Below are 17,744 nucleotides of genomic sequence, written 5' to 3'. Positions count from 1 at the left end.
GCTCTTCCGCTGTGGAGTAAAAGAAGTACGTTTAGGAGCCCGAACGGGTGATGCCCTCGTATGTTAGATGCATTCCAGGCCTTCAGGGTCCCTGGGCAGAGAGTTCCTCCCCTCCTTTATCCACCACACAGGCCTTCCTTCCCTCCTGCCCGTCTGCCCGCCTCCCACCCGCTTGGGTATCTTTCCTCTGCCCCCTTGTGAGCTCTCTCACTGACCACACTCACCAATGCCTGCAGTCCCTTTCTCAGCGGCACTGGGGAGTGACTAGAACTGGGACCATGGTGGAGTGTTAGCAAATAAGGGATGGGTCAGGGAGACATTGGGGGGCCCAGCCAGAAGCCCTGGGCCCTCGTAGTGCCCTACCTTGGCATATGCTGACGCAGCCCTGATATATACTTATATTACTGTCCCATAACACCTTAGACACCAATGAGATTTTGAGGGTATAAGCTTCCAAGAGTCAAAGCAGGACTCTCGAAAGCTTATTCTCCCAAAATCCTGTTGGCTGAAGGATGCTGAAAGAACCAGCCCCTTACATTCAGTAACAGCAGGGAATCTATAACACTTATGGGAGGTGGGTGGTTGAACTCGAGACGCGTACCGAGTCTGGTACTGAACCTTTGCCTGGTGTTTTCCAAACGCCCAAAACCAAACCAGCCAAAGAAGTACTTTCAACCCAATTGGGTGATATGAAAAACCACACCGTTCACTTGAAATGAAAGGTTAGAAATATCCGAGCGGTGCACTGCTTGAGAAACGAGAAAGGTATCAGTCGATCTGATATATAATGTGCATAACAAACGCCCCTAGATCCATGGCAGTCCATCCACTGAGTGCACTTTTAAACGCAATGGTTCTTAAAATTCTGAATCATGTCAAATGGCTCCTCTTGGAGACTTGCTTTGGCAGAATATCCAATTCCAGGAATGCAGGCTCTGCACTGGATTGAGAAATAAACTATTATCTGCCACCTGGTTATTGAGTGGCAGATGTCAAGAACAGTGGGCTTGACTTTTTAGACTAGGAAGACTCCACAAAGGACCACCTCTCCCACTACGATCCCCCACAATGTCTGCGTTCTTCATCACACAATATTCTGGTGGTCCCCCGCCCTCGAGTGGCTCTCCTCTCCTCTCCCAGGGCGAGGGCCTTCTCTGTGGTGGCCCTATCCTGGGGGAAAGCTTTATCAGAGAATACATGTGCCCTGTGGGACCTTGCTAGCTTCCACAGGGCTTGCAAGACAGAGCTCTTCCAACAGGCTTTTGAAATAGTTGCTGCATATGTCCTGCGATTCCTGTATTGCTCCCACCGGATCATTTTATTGTTGAGTTGTTGGATGCAGCCATGTGCAATAGGAGAGTTGTACAGCTGGCTTTAAATTGTCTTATAGATTATAATTATTATTGCTTTTAAGACTGTTTATTGAAGTGCATTTTACTTTGATGGGAGCCATCCCATGCCTCGCTTTGTCAAGGGAGTGGTTGGGATATAAACTTGACAAACAAGCAAAGTGGCTGAGCAAAACTCAACCGCAAAATGTATGGAAGCTCAGGAACTTGTGTTTCTCAAGCGGTCACCGAGAACCCCCCCTTCGGGAGGAAAAAACAAAGAAGCGTCAAGAGCAGAAGTACCTGGTAGTATCGTCAGCCAAGCAGAGTGGTGCGTGTACCCAATAGAATTCCCAGCAAGACAAGTATATTCCCCAGCGTCATCAAAAGTGACATTGTGCAAGAACAGAATCTCTAGCTCCTTATCCGTTGTGTTAACACCTGCTGTCTACAGAGGAAAAATACAGAGAGAGAGAGAGAGAGAGAAAGAGAGAGAGAGAAGGAAGGAAAGACACCGGATAAGCCGAATTCCCAGAGAAGGTAACCCAAACAGACGCTTAGGCAAATTTCAGAAGCAGATCACGATGATTTACAGAGGCGTTGCCAGCTCTCCCTCATTCCCTACAGTAACGAGGGGCGTAAAAATAAAAAGGTATCCTTCACCAGGCTCTTACTCTGTCCCACGAATGAACGAGGCATGCAAGCGGAAGCATCACAGGGAAAAATCACCTCCACAATGTGACTGTCTCTTGGTTAGTATGGCAGGGGGTTGGGGACAAAGGAGAGAAGAGGGGGAGAAGGTGAGGGTTAAAGTGCAGTTTCAGGTCAGTGAGGAATTAACACAGGAAAAGAGGGCGCGAGAAAAAAACCTCTCCCCATCGACAAACTGCTAGGAGTTTTTGTAAGGCCTTTCTCTCCCTTCTGTGCAGTTTCTAGTCGTCTCTGTCACAGTGGCTAAAAGGTGCCTGAAAGGGGGAAAATCTAAGCACCCCAGGGGGGTCGGACAATTGCAAATGCACATAAAAGTTGTAGGTTTTTTTGAAAATATGAAAAAATGTGTCTGATTCCTAATATGTGCTCTACTATGGGCCAAACTGGAAGCGACAGCAGCTACGGGCCCCTTAAGAAGCTGCGAGGAGGGGGAAATAAGATTCCCCGGTTGCCACTGTGCCGCAGAGCTGATCAGGATCGGGCCCCCGTGGCAATTTTCTAAACGGCTAAAATCTCCTCTCAAATAGTGCTGGTGGGCATGGGTTGGCCCCGTAGCCGCTGTCCCAACTAGTTCAGCCCTAAGAGAGTTTGGTTTGAGGAACACCCATATGAGGAAAATCAACTTAGATCAGGGGTCCCCAACGTGGTGCCAAAGGGCACCTGCTGGCACCTTTCTTGGTGCCCATCAAGTGTCTTCAAAAAGTGGGCAGGGCGAGGTGGGGCTTTTGTCCAGTAGGGCTTCTGATTGCCCATTAGAGATTTGATCAGCTGTGCAGATTTTCAAAAATGGCGCTTTGGCAGCAGCTGCCCTCACAACACAAAGCTCTTCATTGGGGGACTGACGGATGGCTGCAGCAGCCATTTTGTGACAGGCTCTGCCTCCTGCGGCGGCCATTTTGTGGCAGCCCTTCTGAGGCTCACTACTTTGGTATTCCAAAGTCTCAAAAAGGTCGGGGACCCCTAACTCAGATTATTATGAAGGGTCAAGTCACCGGCATGCAACGTTGTTACGAGCCCTAAAGCGCAAGATGAAAGGTGAATGAGCCAACTGTAGCCGACAGTCAACAATGTGGGGATTTTTCCAAAGCATGTAAAATCTCAAGCGTTTCATTAAGACGAGCAAAGAAGCACGATCGAGACACACAACATCAGTCGACAAGAGGGCGAGAAACAAAAAAAGGAATAGCGATTTTAGTGGCTAGCGCCTTAAAAACATCCACAGCTCTTTCTTGCCTTTGCAAAGCCTTTGGGACAGAGTCTAGAATTTACCTGGGTCTGGTTTGCGAATGTGGAGCCAAAATGATTTTTCGGCTCTGCCTACGAAATTGTTGGCTCTACATAGATATTCGCCTTCATCTTGTTCTGTCACACTGGACAGATTTAGCTTAGCATCGGCTTCAGCGCTTTTACTGATCCAAGACTGCAGAATAGACAGAAACCTGAACTTCAGTAACACCAAACGACACGTCTCCATCACTCGTACGACAGACAGGACTGGTATTTGCTACTGTACCTTGCATTTGCTTTTTGAATACCAAAAAAACCCCCACACTTCCATAATCAAACCCAGAGAGACCAGCAGGTTACAAATGTGTTAATTCTACCAATTTTACAGAGAAGGTGTGTCCACCACTCATCCTCTTTGCCTTCTGCAGTTGCTTGTTTGAATATCCAAATGTGAATCCCTTTTACTGTTTATGATCCGATCCTGAGATTCATTTCACTTTCTGCATTTTTCAGAGTTCACTTCCGCAGACTAGCTTAGAATCATAGAGTTCGAACGGACCCCCAGGGTCACCCACTCCAACCTGCTTCACAATGCAAAACTACCTCCCCCCCCACACCCCCAGTCACCCCTGCTCCATGCCCAGAAGATGGCAAAAAAAAACCCCTCCAGGATCCCTGGCCACACTGGCCTGTAGAAAATTGCTTCCTGACCCCAAAGTGGTGTTCGGCATTTCCCTGGGCATGTAAGAAAAGGTCACAAGGACTAAGCACTGATGCAACCCTGCCTGCCCTCCCTTCGCTTGATCTGCCTGAGTTCACAGAATTGGCATTGCTAACTAACTGAGATTTTATTATCAAGTATGGGATGTGGAATGGTACGGCATAACCAGATCTCAGAAGCTAAGGAGGGTTGGTACTCGTTTGGGAGGCCACCAAGAAAGGTTCTGCAGAGGAAGGCCATGGTCAAACCCCCCCCCCGCTGCCTCTCACTTGCCTTGGAAGCTTGTAGGTGGGGTCACCATAGGGCTGCCAAGTCCCCCTGGGGGTGGGGATTCTCCCGCTAAAAGGGCCCCCAATCTGCCGGTCCGGCCAGCGAGGGGAACCCTATCCCCAAAGTGGCCAGAACGGCCCAACGTGCCCGGCGTGATGACGTCGCCCAGAAGTGATGTTATCACGCTGGGCACGTCGCCGGGTGACACGCTAGCAATCACCCTGAAAGCTCTATAGTACCATAGAGTTTTCAGGCCGGTTGCTAGAGCATCACCCGGCGACCCACTGGAAATATGTTCTACTGTCACTTCTGTATGGGCTAAAGTGCACTTGATTTGTGTACATTTCACAACACACCTATTTTTATCGTTATAGCCTTTACTACTTTTGCACTTTGTTTTGTTTGGTTGCAGTTTGGCCCGACACCAGTTCTTAGGACTAGTAAAGAACAAGAGATGTTTGGATTTTGACTCAATGGCAATTCCATTTACCAACCAGATATCAAAGCCTACAGAAATCTCCTAACACGGATATGGCATTTCACAAACATCAAATGAAATGCGGTGAACTCTTTCTGTTACTGGCATATTCGTACGAAAACACCAAAAGAGAAACAAGATTGGGCTGATATGGTTGCCCAAATGTTTCTTTTAATAACAACAGATTAAGATAACAGAAAAGGACTGGTAATGCTGGCATGATCGAGGTTTCATGTAACATAATATTTTTCTTCTGGGGGTGGGAAAAGACCTTTGTATCGCAAAAAAACCCCATAAAATCTAGCATTTGAGACATTTCAATGCAGGTCTTCCGTTAATTGAATTGACACTATTATCTTCCTACTATTCTCATATCATTGGATAAAATTATTTAAGATGACTTCGTAAGGCAAACAATATTTTCAGAACATTTACCCTATGACACTGTAAGAAATGTGCAGCTAAACTGTACTGTTGTATCATTCTAGATGTATTTATTTATTTCACATTGATTTAATTCATTTGTATCCCACCTTTCTCTCCAAGAAGGGCTCAAAGTGGCTTACACCCTTCTCCTCTCTTCCGTTTAACCCTTACAACAACTCTGCGAGGGAGGTGAGAGCGTGACCAGCCCAAGGCCACCCACCAAACTTCCACGGCACAAGTGAGGACTGGAACCCTGGTCCCACAGATTCTAGCTTGACACTCTTAACCCCTTGTATAGAAATATTGATTTCTAAAAGCCCCTGCCTTCTCCTGTGATATCTTTCTGATAACAGGCTGTGCCTTATTTCCTGTTACAAGCCAAATGGTGGGGCCCCATGGCCTCAACTGCATGCCATAAACCCACATTCTTCACACTTCCATGCTGGAAGCTAGACCTCACATGCCAGAAGTCACGTAGCTGATGGGGAAGGCTGGAGGTTGGGTCACCTGACTGCAGAGGGAGCTCCCAGACTCCCAGCCTATCCCCACTTGCACCCATGACAACCAAGAATTGGCCACTCCCCTGCCCACTCGCAATTGGCTCCTGGCCAGGGCTAATTTGTGACTGGAATGGGCCTATAACTGGTCATTCCCAATGGGAGAGAGTTTTGTTCTCTCTGCTGCTCTTGTGTTCTGTTCTTGGTCCTGCTCATGAGCTCTCTGCTCCCTGCTTATTGTTTTATTGCACCTGGACATGTGGTCTCTGGGAGAACAAAGACCTGCTTTGTGAACTGGATGCATGCTTGCGCATGATGGGATTACTACTAAAAATCCCTTGGTGCTCCTGGATTATCACAATGGACTGTTCTGGATTGATGAATGTTCCTGACATGGTAAATACGAAGCATTAATGTTCAGTTAAGGCAAACAGCCCTAGCCTTTCTTGTTTTGAAAGCTTTATAGTCTAATTGCAATGCTCTGTGTTGAATAAAAACTTATTCTTGTTTTTAAATGGTCTCTGATGTGTTAACTGAGTTCCAAGGCTAAACTCCTGTGCCTTCTTGCTCACCCTATAAGCTACCTTTATAAGAATTAAGCGTGCATCTCTAGGTAGAGGTGCTAATGTGTAAAACCCAGATGCCAGCTAAGAGTCTGAACCTTGCTCTTAGGCCGGAATGGGACTCTAGTTAAAAGAGGTTCTGGTGGCAAATTGTTCTGAAATCCAGAGAGGGTAGCCTACCTCTGTGGGTTGTTGTTTAATGTGATTGAAAAAATATAGGATTCCCTCTCATTTCTGGACAGGCTTGAGGGGCAGAATCCTATACACCCCTACATCACACTGGCAATTTTTTTAGATTGACAGGTTGATAGATGGATGGATGGATAGAGAGATGAATGGATGAGAAGTTTGAAAGAGGCTGCATCCAGTGTTTCCTCTGAGCTGAGCTAGTGTGAGCAAGCTCACAGTTTTTTAGCCTCCGGCTCACACATTTTTTTGTCTTAGCCCAGGAAGGATGGCTCCAGAACAAACTGATGTATACACTCACAACTTTCCTGCCAGTAGCTCACAGAGTGCAATTTCTGCTCACACGACGCCATAGCTTAAGAGGGAGCATTCCTATCGCCAACTATTTTGGCAAGGAGGAAGAAGAAAGGTTGTCCCGTTGTACAACTGAGAAATAACCTGAACACTGCTGGTATTCCTCCTGGCCTTCTTCCTCTGCTTTGGTGGTACAAAGTGACATCAAGTCATAGCCAACTTATGGTGACCCTGTAGAGTTTTCAAGCAAGTGATTACACAGAGGTGGTTTGCCATGGCCTGCCTCTGTTCAACAACCCTGGACTTCCTTGGTGGCTCTCCCAGACTGTAGTTTGACACTCTAACCACTATACCCTCTGGTGTAGAGACAGTTTGGTGTACCAGTTAAGAGCACGGACTCTGATCTGGGGAAACCAGGTTTGATTCCCCACTCCTCCACATGCAGCTGCTGGTGTGACCTTGGGTCAGTCATAAGTTCTTTCAGAGCTTTTCTCTCATGGGCAGTTTTCGGGAGAGCTCTCTCAGCCCCACCTACATCACAGGGTATCTGTTGTGGGGAGGGGAAGGGAAAGGAGATTGTAAGCCACCCTGAGACTCCTTCAGGTAGTGAAGGGGTGGGGTATAAATCCAATTTCTTCTTCTTCTGGCTCTCATGTTTAAAGTATAGATTCCAAACTGCACTTTGATAGCAGCATAAGAATCCTTTAAGGCAGGAATTAATACTCCGTTTCATTCAATATACTCTCTAGGACCTTGCAGGCTTTAGGCTGATGGATGCCAAGTCCTGAATTCACCATTCCCAAGTGGACATTTTTCCCCCCAAACAAGCAACAAAATACTCAGTTTCATATCTTTCATGATTAACCCACATATCAAATATCATAGAACAAAAAAAAACAACCCACTCCACTTCTTACAAAATTATAATAATATAATCTTTCGGAATGGAGAGTCGTATGGAACTCAGTGATGACACCAAATCGGGTTGTCTAACAGTGGGCCACTAGATTCCCTTTTGGTACAGTTATCACAGGTCAGTCAGGTAGGATGTTGGTAAAAGGTTTTGTGTCACCATCTACGGATACTGTTCATGTTTACAGCAGGCACGTTTAAATTCAGTAAGACAAATGTGGACAAACACGACAATCAGCGAACAAGTATAAAGAAATCGGTCGTGAGTGTCTGACCCACAAATCAAGCAGTCAACAAGACTTGCAAAGACAATGCTTGCTATGTATTACAGTTCGAAGCACAACACAATAAATCAATTCCTACAAATCATAAGACGCCCGGGATCCATTAGAAGCTTAGCAGCATACTTGAGCCTGAACATTTACTAAGATCAGCGTCCTATCTGAATGTATTATCTTTCATGACTTGTTGTAAAGCAAGAGAACAAGAGAACTTTTGTAATACTCTAACATTTCCTGAGGAAGATCCAATTTTGAAACGTTCTATAATCCGGAGACGATGTTGATGATGTAACCTTTGCACTTGGAGTTTCTTATGATTTGTAGGAATTGATTTATTGTGTTGTAATGCTTCATACTTTGGCCACCAAATGAGAAGGGAGCACTCACTGGAGAAGACCCTGATGCTGGGAAAGATTGAAGGTCAAAGAAGACGGGGACGGCAAAGGATGAGATGGTTAGACAGTGTCATAGATGCAACGAACATGAAATTGAGCAAACTTCAGAGGACGGCGGAAAACAGGAGGGCCTGGCGAGATCTTGTCCATGGGGTCGCGAAGAGTCGGACTCAACTGTGCGACTGAACAACAACAAAAAAGTGCTTCAGACGGTGATAACATAGCAAGCGTGGTCTTTGCAAGTCTTGTTGAATGCTTGATTCGTGGGTCAGACAGTCACGACTGTTTTCTTTATACTTTTAAATTCAGGACACTCTAGATATTCCTGGAACATCTCAAGAACGCAGCCCCCACCGCTAGGGCGCAGCCAGCGCAGAGGGAAGATTGCCATGTACCAACCTTTAGGACCGTGACATAAGGAGTCCCGTCTGGTCCATATTTGCTACCATTCACCTCCACGTGCTTCAGCCACTGGATGTGCGGCTGAGCATCGCTGTACACTTTGCAGTGGAATTCCACATCGCTTCCAACCACCACCGTCTGGTTGGCAGGCAGTCCGGCTTGGAGGATAGGGCGATGGGGTGATCTTTCTACATCGGGAGGGGAAAAGGAGGGGAAGGGGAGGTTTAAACTTTCTTGAGTATAAATTCATTTTATTAAACATACACAACAGACATACAGACAGGCACAAACAATACTAAACCCAAACATAATGTGGGGGTATCCCTTCATACTTTGAGTAAACGATTTGTTGACCATACATCTCAAATCGTAAAGCTTATTTCTATGCCGTATGATATTAACCAAACTTTGCACAGTATTTAATATAATCTTCTTATTAACTTCCATTTTAGTTATAACATATTTCAATCATTCAGTTCTTCAAACCGGTGATAAAGTCTTGGCCATGTTTCTTCAAATTTGTCCTCTCTATGTCCTTTCAAGGAGCTGCGATGGCTCAGTGGTTAAGACGCTGAACTGCAGGCTGGAAGGTCTGTAGTTCAGCAGTTCGAGACCTGAGTACCGCATGATGGAATGAGCTCCCGTCTCTGGGCCCAGCTCCTGCCAACCCAGCAGTTCGAAGGCAAGAAATTGCTTTCCAAAAGATCGAAAGTGAGGGGGCCAGGCACACTCCCCTGGGGAGGCTGTTCCATAAGTGTGGGGTTGTCACTGAAAACGCCCTCTCTCATTTGGTGCAGTGGTTAAGTGCGTGGACTCTAATCTGGGAGAACCGAGTTTGATTCCCCACTCCTCCACTTGCACCTGGCTGGATGACCTTGGGCAAGCCATAGTTCTGATAAGAGCTGTTCTTGAAAAAGAGTAGTTTCTGTCAGAGCTCTCTCAGCCCCACCGACCTCACAGGGTGTCTCTTGTGGGGAGGAGAAGGGAAAGGAGTTTGTAAACCGCTCTGAGACTCCTTTGGGTAGTGAAGGGCGGGGCATAAATCCAATCTCCATCTCCTCCTCCTCCTCCTCTTCTTCCTAATCTGACAGTCAATCAGATCTTCAGTGGCCAATCAGAGGCAAAAGCCTCACCTGGCCTCTCCCACTTTCTAAAAACACTTGACAGGCACCAGGAACAGTGTCAGCAGGCACCACAGTACCAACGGCCACCCTGTTGGAGACCCCTGTTATAAGTGAACCAGCTCCACCTAAAACACACCCTGATCCCCTCGCACTTACCAAGAACATCGAGTTGGTAAGTATGCTGAATGCGGCCATATTTATTCTGCACGACACAGGTGTAATTGCCTCGGTCAGATGGAACCACGCTCTCCATGACAAGGCTCCACTGCTGATGGCGCAGCTGTGAAGGGAAGAGACACCCCCAAAATCACCAAATCATGTAGGTTTGCAGCATGTAGGGACTATCTGGTCCCAAAACATTAAGAATACGGTAGTTAAAGCACACAGAACCTTTGAAATAACAATGAACTGGGTCAAATTTGAGCAATTCTCCACCTTAACCTTCTTTCAGAAATATGTATCTTCTTAATGGCAACTCTCCTTACAGTGCTACATACGTGTGGAAGAAGGTGGAAAGTTTGCAAACTGTTACCTCATGTGCTGGGTTAAATCCACTGTGGGGCACCCCAACACTCCAATGGCCTAGGTAACTAAGAAACCTATCCGTGACTTTGCCCTCCTCCTCTTTTCTCCATCTGTTGACAGTTCAGAACAGGGGTCTACAATCTTTCTGAGCCTGTTTGGCACCTTTCTGACACCGGATGTTGGGTGCAAGCACAAAATGGCTGCCGCAGAAGGCGGAGCCAATCACAAAATGTCAGGGACGGCGATTATGCATAATTCTAATCGTAACTCTACAAGCAGAAGTGCCACTTAACAGGGCTTCTTAAAGGAACGTGTTTATTTATTTTTATTTTGTTTGGTTTATATCCCGCCCTCCCCACAAGCGGGCCCAGGGTGGGTTATACAAGTTGACTCAGCAAATGGGGTGACGGTAATGTACAATAAATAGGATTAAAATAGTACAACGGAATCGAAACAATCTAAAAACGGTCTCGGTTAGGGCATCAGATGATTGAATGATGGCCCTGTAGACGATGCTACGGTGGAAAACCCATTTGGCGGGGTCTCTAGATGTTTAATCACTAAACACGTCTTGTTTTAAATAGTTTCTTGCAGACACACAGTTTACCTTCAGTCACACAGTGACTATCCTTGTACTGCCCTGGCAGCTGCGGATGAAGCAATGCTCTTAAAAGATTCTGCACAACGGGTCAAATCTCCAACGGCCAATCAGAAGTCCTGCTGGGCAAAAGACCCAGCTAGCCCCACCCATTTTTCTAAAAATCCTTGAGGAGCACCAGGAAAGGCATTGGTGGGCACCGTTTCAAACCCTCTTTGGCTGTTTCATATTTGGGCTTAAAGCAGTCCTCACGAACCCCACCCAACTACCCAAATGGCCTTTCCTGGGCTTCCGGGCCTGCCTCAATTAGTATGGTCCAAGCAAAGGGAACGCCGTGTACAAGAATCCAAAATCCAAACACTGGAACTATGAAGAATTTATATAATATACATTATGTTATTTTGTTTTTTTATGTAATCATCATCGTAATAAGCAAAAGCAGTCAAAATATATACAGTGTGAAAAATAAACTCACAAAATCTGGTGCACCACAAAATCCATACCTAAACAAGAGACAAATATAACTGGAAATAAACAGTGCAGGGATTCTCTCTTCCGTATGTCCTACTACTGCAAAAGGAATGATCCAAAGGTATTCTTCTCCCAGAAGTAGCTACTTGTGAGAGAAGCAGTCCACAATCCTCGGAATCTCCCCGGATGTACAAGCCGTTTCCAGCTTTCTTTCTCAAGAATCACTTATAATTTTCTGGAACCTATCTCCATCCTTATAACAAACACGTGCCCTTTCTAGAGATGTGAAAGCCCGGGAAAAAAACGGAAAAATTCGGGGGGAAAACTTTTTTTCCCCGTTTTTTTTCCTGAAGCCTTTTTGTTTTTTTCCGAAAAATTGGAAAAATTAAAAAAGAAAAGAAATTGATTATGGAACGTTTTATTTTAACATGATGAATAAAATATTTTAAGACAAGGTGTTCAAATATTTTTCAAATCATTTCTAATATATATATATATATATATGGTATCAGATTGATCTAATTTCTGTGCACTGAGGACAAGCAAGTCCTAGGTTACAAACTGAACTCTCCAATGCAAGAACAAGATGCATTTCTTCCTTTAGGAGGTGCTATTGTCACAAGGAAAGAAAAAGGTTTCAGTTTTGTTTTTCCATGTGGGTGGGTATTCTATTTGTAATAATTGTTTGGATACACTATATTTTTAATATGCTAGTTGTGATAATTTCATGCCAAGTAAAAATGTCCATAGTCATATTTTATGTTCCTAAAGTAACAGAATGACTTTCAATCTAGAAAAGACAAAAGAAATGCTACATTAGCATTTTTTCAATTTTTCCAAAAAATTCCGTTTTTCACCGGAAAAAAACGGGTTTTTTTCGAGCTTCAAAATTTCCGGAAATTTTACATCTCTAGCCCTTTCCCCGTGGGATTACGGTCTTGCCAATTAGTATGGTGTCTGGCCCACTCCCTGCCTCATGGTCGAGCATCCTCAGAGGTGAGGCAGTTGCCATGGGAACCAGATCTGCTGGTCCTTCAGCGCTGCAGTTCACTGCTCTGATCTTAGGGCTGTTTGCAGCTCTCGCCTCTCCCTCCCTAACGTGCCTGGCTGGATCTGTTCACTGAGATGTGCTCCCCTCCTGGCAGAATGGAGACCGAGGCCGCCATCACGAGTGAGTCACAGATGTACTAGAAGAACACTGGAAATATATTTGCAAAACAGGCCCAATAAGTGCCATCTAGGACAGCTAAAGAAAAGTTCTGTAAACTCCATCGGCGGTCTTACACATTGACTAGGAGATTTTTATACACAGAGAGAGGAGGGATACCTAGGGTTGCCGATAATATCTGGTTTTGATCAGGGTCACATGGGGGTGCAGATGGAATTTTCATCCAGGGGCCCACGGCGGCTCTTGGCAGCCCCGCTCATAATGTTAATACACAGAAAATCAGCACTGAAACAAATCTGGATAGGAACACAGGAAACAGCTACAATACTAGGGAAAGCATCCCAATCAAACCAGATCCAGCAGACCTGACTGACCACTAGGCTCATCTTTGGGTGCCTCCACCTTCTGAGATTAGATGGGTGGCATCTCAGGAGAGGGCCTTCTCAGTTGTGACACCAAAGTTCTGGAACTTTCTATTCAGGGACAGCAGTCTACCGCCTTCTGTTGCCATCTTCAACCAGTGGGTGAAGACTTGTTGCATTGGGCATTCCTTTAATGATCCCTCCTTCTTAGTAAAGGTACAGGTTTCCCTTGCTCGAAAGCCAGTCAAATCCGACTCTAGGGTTGCGGTGCTCATCTCCGTTGCAAAGTCGAAGAGCCAGCGCTGTCCGAAGACGTTTCTGTATATGTCCGAGGGGGTCCCTTCATTTTGTGTGTGTTTTTTTTTGTTAGCCAAAGAGCTGTCTTTCTAAATGACTGAGGCGTGGATTTCAGCAACTGCTTAAGTTGGGTCTGTCTCCCATGGGTTTCTGTGCTGCATGTGTGACCTGAAAGCACAGCCAATAGCCACCCAGAAAGCAAGTCTATACCACTATACCACTCTGAGAGCAATCCTAGGGTGATCTACTCAGAATGCTACTCAGTCTATTCAATGGGGCTTCATTCCAGGAAAGTGTTCTTCAGATTGCACCATGAGGGACGAACTATACATTCTGGCTTTTGATGAGCTGGGCCCGGAGTTCCTTGGGGAGAGCATGATTTCCCTGTTTTTGCTGCTCCGCATTTTTAATTGTTTTAATGATGTGTGTTTAGGGGTGTGTGTTGATTTTAACTGTTTTAAAATGTGAATTTTTAAAAATCATGTATCTGTCAAATTGTTAGCCACATCAGTGGCCTTGGTAAGGGCCGAAAGACAAGACACAATTTTTGCGAATAAACAGATACATAAACTGGTTTGTTTTGCAGATTCGGTCTGTATTTTGGTATATGTCGGGGGGGGGGGTCCCTTGATTTTGTTTTTATTTTTTATTTTTGTTAGCCAAAGAGCTGTCTTTCTAAATGACTGTTTGAGGCGTGGATTTCAGCAATTGCTTAAGGTGGGTCTGTCTCCCATGGGTTTCTGTGCTGCATGTGTGACCTGAAAGCACAGCCAACAGCCACCCAGAAAGCTAGTCTATACTGAGTCTTCTACTCAGAATGCTACTCAGTCTATTCAATGGGGCTTCCTCCCAGGAAAGTGTTCTTCGGATTGCACCGTGAGGGACGAACTACACATTCTGGCTATTGATGAGCTGGGCCCGGAGTTCCCTGCAACCACACAGTGGCTGGGGGGAAAGCCCCCCCCCCCCCTATTTTCCCACATGGAAACAGCACTGGGGAGAGCATGATTTCCCTGTTTCTGCTGCTCCACAAGAGGTATTCTGTGCATAAAAAGGTAAAGGTTTCCCTTGCTCGAAAGCCAGTCGAATCCAACTCTAGGGTTGCGGTGCTCATCTCAGTTTCAAAGCCGAAGAGCCAGCGCTGTCCGAAGACGTTTCCGTGGTCATGTGGCCGGCATGACTAAACACCAAGGTGCACGGAACACTGTTCCCTTCCCACCGAAGTGATACCTATTTATCTACTTGCAATTTCTTACTTTCGAACTGCTAAGTTGGCAGGACACAACAGGACAGAACAGAAAAAACTGGGAAATAACTCCCCCACCAGTTGATGGTTGCTAGGCAACTCCCAAGATGGCGTCTGTTGTCATAACTTGCCTCATGAGAGGTCCTTTTTTTTCTTTAGTTTTGGGGATTTGTAAATCCTTGTCACTTTGTTTTTCACTTTTCAAACTTCTCTGCAAACCTGGGGAGGCGCAATGTGGTCCACAGGAAACTCCCAGTTCTCTGTATGCGGCCTTGTTCTACCTATTTTTTTTTTTACCTGCACTTTGGGCCATGTTCAGAATTAGATATAATGATTCAGAAGTCATAAAATGTCACGGAGCGTGAAATATATATGGCTGTATCCACAACGGCGGCTTGATTTTCCTGTGCACATGACTGCCATAGCACAATGTCCACAGTGTACGAACCTTTGCAGCAAGCCATTAAAATAAAACATGTTTGTACCTCAGATGGCGTCCGGCCAGAAAAGGCTCCACTTGAGGAGACTACTCCTCTCTTCATGTCTCATGACCTGCAAGAGTGTCTGAATGAACTTCATTCTTCTAAAAATGACAAGCTGAGGCTGTGCCCACACTGGGTGTACAAATATTGAGTGCGAGATGCCTTCCTCGGCTCCTTCGGCCTTGCGCTCACAGCCCAGAAAAGTCTACGCTCCCCGAAAGTGCAACTCGCAGTGTTTCCAAGATGATGCAAGCGTGGGTTGGCGTCTGTAGGGGAGAATTGGGGAAGAGCTACGGTACAGCAATCATGGAAGAGCCTCTGCTTGGCATACACAGGCCCCGGTCACACGGGTTGGATATTGTGGGGGGGAGGCATGGGTAATTGCCCCGGCACAGTTTGATCCATGATTACGCGATCAGACGCACCGGCGGCACACCACGGGTCCGTCCCTCGGCACCGGCGGGTAAATGAGGGACCAGAGGGGAATGCCGTGTGCCGGCAGCCCGTGGCAAACGTTTACTAGTACTTCGGAGGTACTACTTTTTTAACGCGCATTTTCGGCGGTAAGCCGCGGGTGCGCTCCACTTCCCAGATGTTGGGGTGTGATCGCACCCGGATAATCCGCCCACCATCCGTGCCTCTCCCGCGGCAACTTTGCCGTGTGACCAGGGCCACAATGGCCCAGGTTCAATCCGCCAGCAACTCCAGTTAAAAGGATCAGGTAGGAGTGGATGTGAAAGAGCTCAGACGCCGAAGAACTGCTGCCAGTCTGAGTAGATAATGCTGACCTTGACGGAGCAAGGATCGGATTCAGTATACAGCCGTTTCATGCATATCATGTGAATGGCAGCATTCTTACTGAGTCGCTTTTTGGGGGAAGGGACTGAAGCTCAGTCGTACAGCATCTCCATGAAGATACATTCAGGTAGGTAGTAGCCATCTTGGTCTGGAGCACCAGAACAAGGTTTTGTAGTACAGATGGGAATATAAAGATTTTTTCTTTTTTAAAATGCTGCTTTGGCAGCAGCTGTGGCAGCCATTTTGTGGCCAGTTCCGACTCCTGCGGCAGCCATTTTGTGGCTACAGCCACCATGCTGGATTAGGATTCCAAGTGTGACCGCAGGCTCAGAAAAGGTTGGGGGCTCCTGTTCTGGGCAGATCTGACAGATTTTGTATGTCCAGGGGTCATTTCCTGCAGGAGCGCACAGGAGCGGAGTTCTTCTTGTAAAGCCCCGGTCACACGCAGAATTTGCCGCGCGAAAGGCACAAATGTTGGGTGGATTTTCAGGGCGCGATCACACCGCAACATCTGGGAAGCGTTGCGCAACCATGGCCAACCCGTGGCATCCTGCCGAAGATGCGGAGTTAAAAAGTACCAAGGAAAGTGCACTAGTGTCCAGAAAACGCATGGCACAGGCGGGCATCTGATCGTGGGAGCGCTAGTATCCCGTGGCATCCGGCGCCCATCCACATTCCGTCACAAACTAGATGTTTTTCGCAAGCACATGTGCACAAACACGAAACTGGAAGCAGTGCTGCTCCGCGGAACTGCGCATGCGCACAAACACAAAACGCTTGTGTGATCGTGCCGTGCCGCGCTGCAACATCGCCATGTGATCGTGCCGCAAGTGGTAATATAAACTTCAGCACATGCATGGGGAAAGAAATAGCGGCTCATCGTTTCCTCTGAAGCAAACGTTTTAGGCCTGGGCGGGGCTTTTTTCCCCCTGGGGGAACGCTCCTGAATGGAGTTCCGGAACCTCTATAGCAAAATTCTTTTAGAAATGTTTAAAAGTTCATGAGTTTTCAGCATACAGATTGAAAACCTCATTTCCCTTTTGAGGGATTTTGCCAAGAAGCCCTGGGTCACATCTTTTGATTGACTATGTATGTATCATGGAAGTTAAACAAGACTGTAGAATTTTTACTGCCTGATTCTATTTCCTTCTACATGTTGTCTCTGTTGACTGCACTTTATCTAGGATGGTAGTAATAAAATGGAACGTTTGAACTGACTGATGAAAAAAGGCTTCCCTTCTTTTGTAAGTCTCCGCTTGAGACGACGAATCCTGATGCTTTGGAAACTCAACCCGGCCCCCTTCCAAAGGGAAAGGAGTACAATGCCCATGCCAAGCCAAACGGCCTGAAAGACCCTCTTGTGCCAGCGGCTGGCCCTCGAAGAAGGCACCGAAGTGTTGAACTGTTTTCCAGCACAAGAAAGAGGAGGGGGAAATGGAGGTTCTAGTTCTCTCAGCGTCAAGTCTCTCAAACAATAAAGAGGAGAACATCCTGAATAACTGGGAAGCAGTGTTCCCTCTAAGCTGAGTTAGTGTGGGCTAGCTCACAGTTTTGTAGCCTCCGGCTCACACATTTTTGTCTTAGTTCAGGAAGGATGGCTCAAGAGCAAACTAATTTATACAGTAGCCAAATTGCTTGCTCACAACTTTAATGCCAGTAGCTCACAAAGTAGAATTTTTGCTCACAAGACTCCACAGTTTAGAGGGAACATTGCTGGGAAGTCCTCTCTCAGTCCCTTTCTGCGGCCCCCGGCAAGATGGCTTCCTTCTGCAAGGCCAGAACCAAGTCATAAACTGGAAGGCCGCCTTCCAGAAGGGGTGCCTGTGTGCATTACGTGCCTTCGAGTCGCTTCGGACTCATGGCGACCCTATGAATGAATGACCTCTGAAACGTCCTGTCATTAACAGCTTTGCTCAGGTCTTGCAAACCAATGGCCGTGGCCTCCTTCGTTGAGTCGATCCACTGGGTCTTTTTCTTTCCCT

The 17,744-nt window shown here is 46.4% G+C and overlaps 1 protein-coding gene across 1 annotated transcript in view; it reads right to left on the bottom strand.

Annotated features, from left to right (window-relative positions):
• Window positions 1-17,744, bottom strand: part of LOC107122537 (fibroblast growth factor receptor 3-like) — a gene marked incomplete at its 3' end in the record, with an annotated part of 198,563 nt that overhangs the window by 8,686 nt on the left and 172,133 nt on the right. The window contains exons 4-6 of the mRNA XM_015425653.1: window positions 9,972-10,095; window positions 8,689-8,879; window positions 3,309-3,459 (exon numbers count right to left, since the gene is read on the bottom strand). Of these exons, the coding sequence (XP_015281139.1) occupies window positions 3,309-3,459; window positions 8,689-8,879; window positions 9,972-10,095 (466 nt within the window). The remainder of the gene's footprint in view (window positions 1-3,308; window positions 3,460-8,688; window positions 8,880-9,971; window positions 10,096-17,744) is intronic.

Source organism: Gekko japonicus, unplaced genomic scaffold (assembly GCF_001447785.1).
Source record: "Gekko japonicus isolate JY-2015 unplaced genomic scaffold, Gekko_japonicus_V1.1 scaffold1074, whole genome shotgun sequence".
Lineage (NCBI taxonomy): Eukaryota > Metazoa > Chordata > Lepidosauria > Squamata > Gekkonidae > Gekko > Gekko japonicus.
The sequence above is the reverse complement of the archived record's forward strand: the minus strand, read 5'-3'. Positions and strand labels throughout refer to the sequence as shown.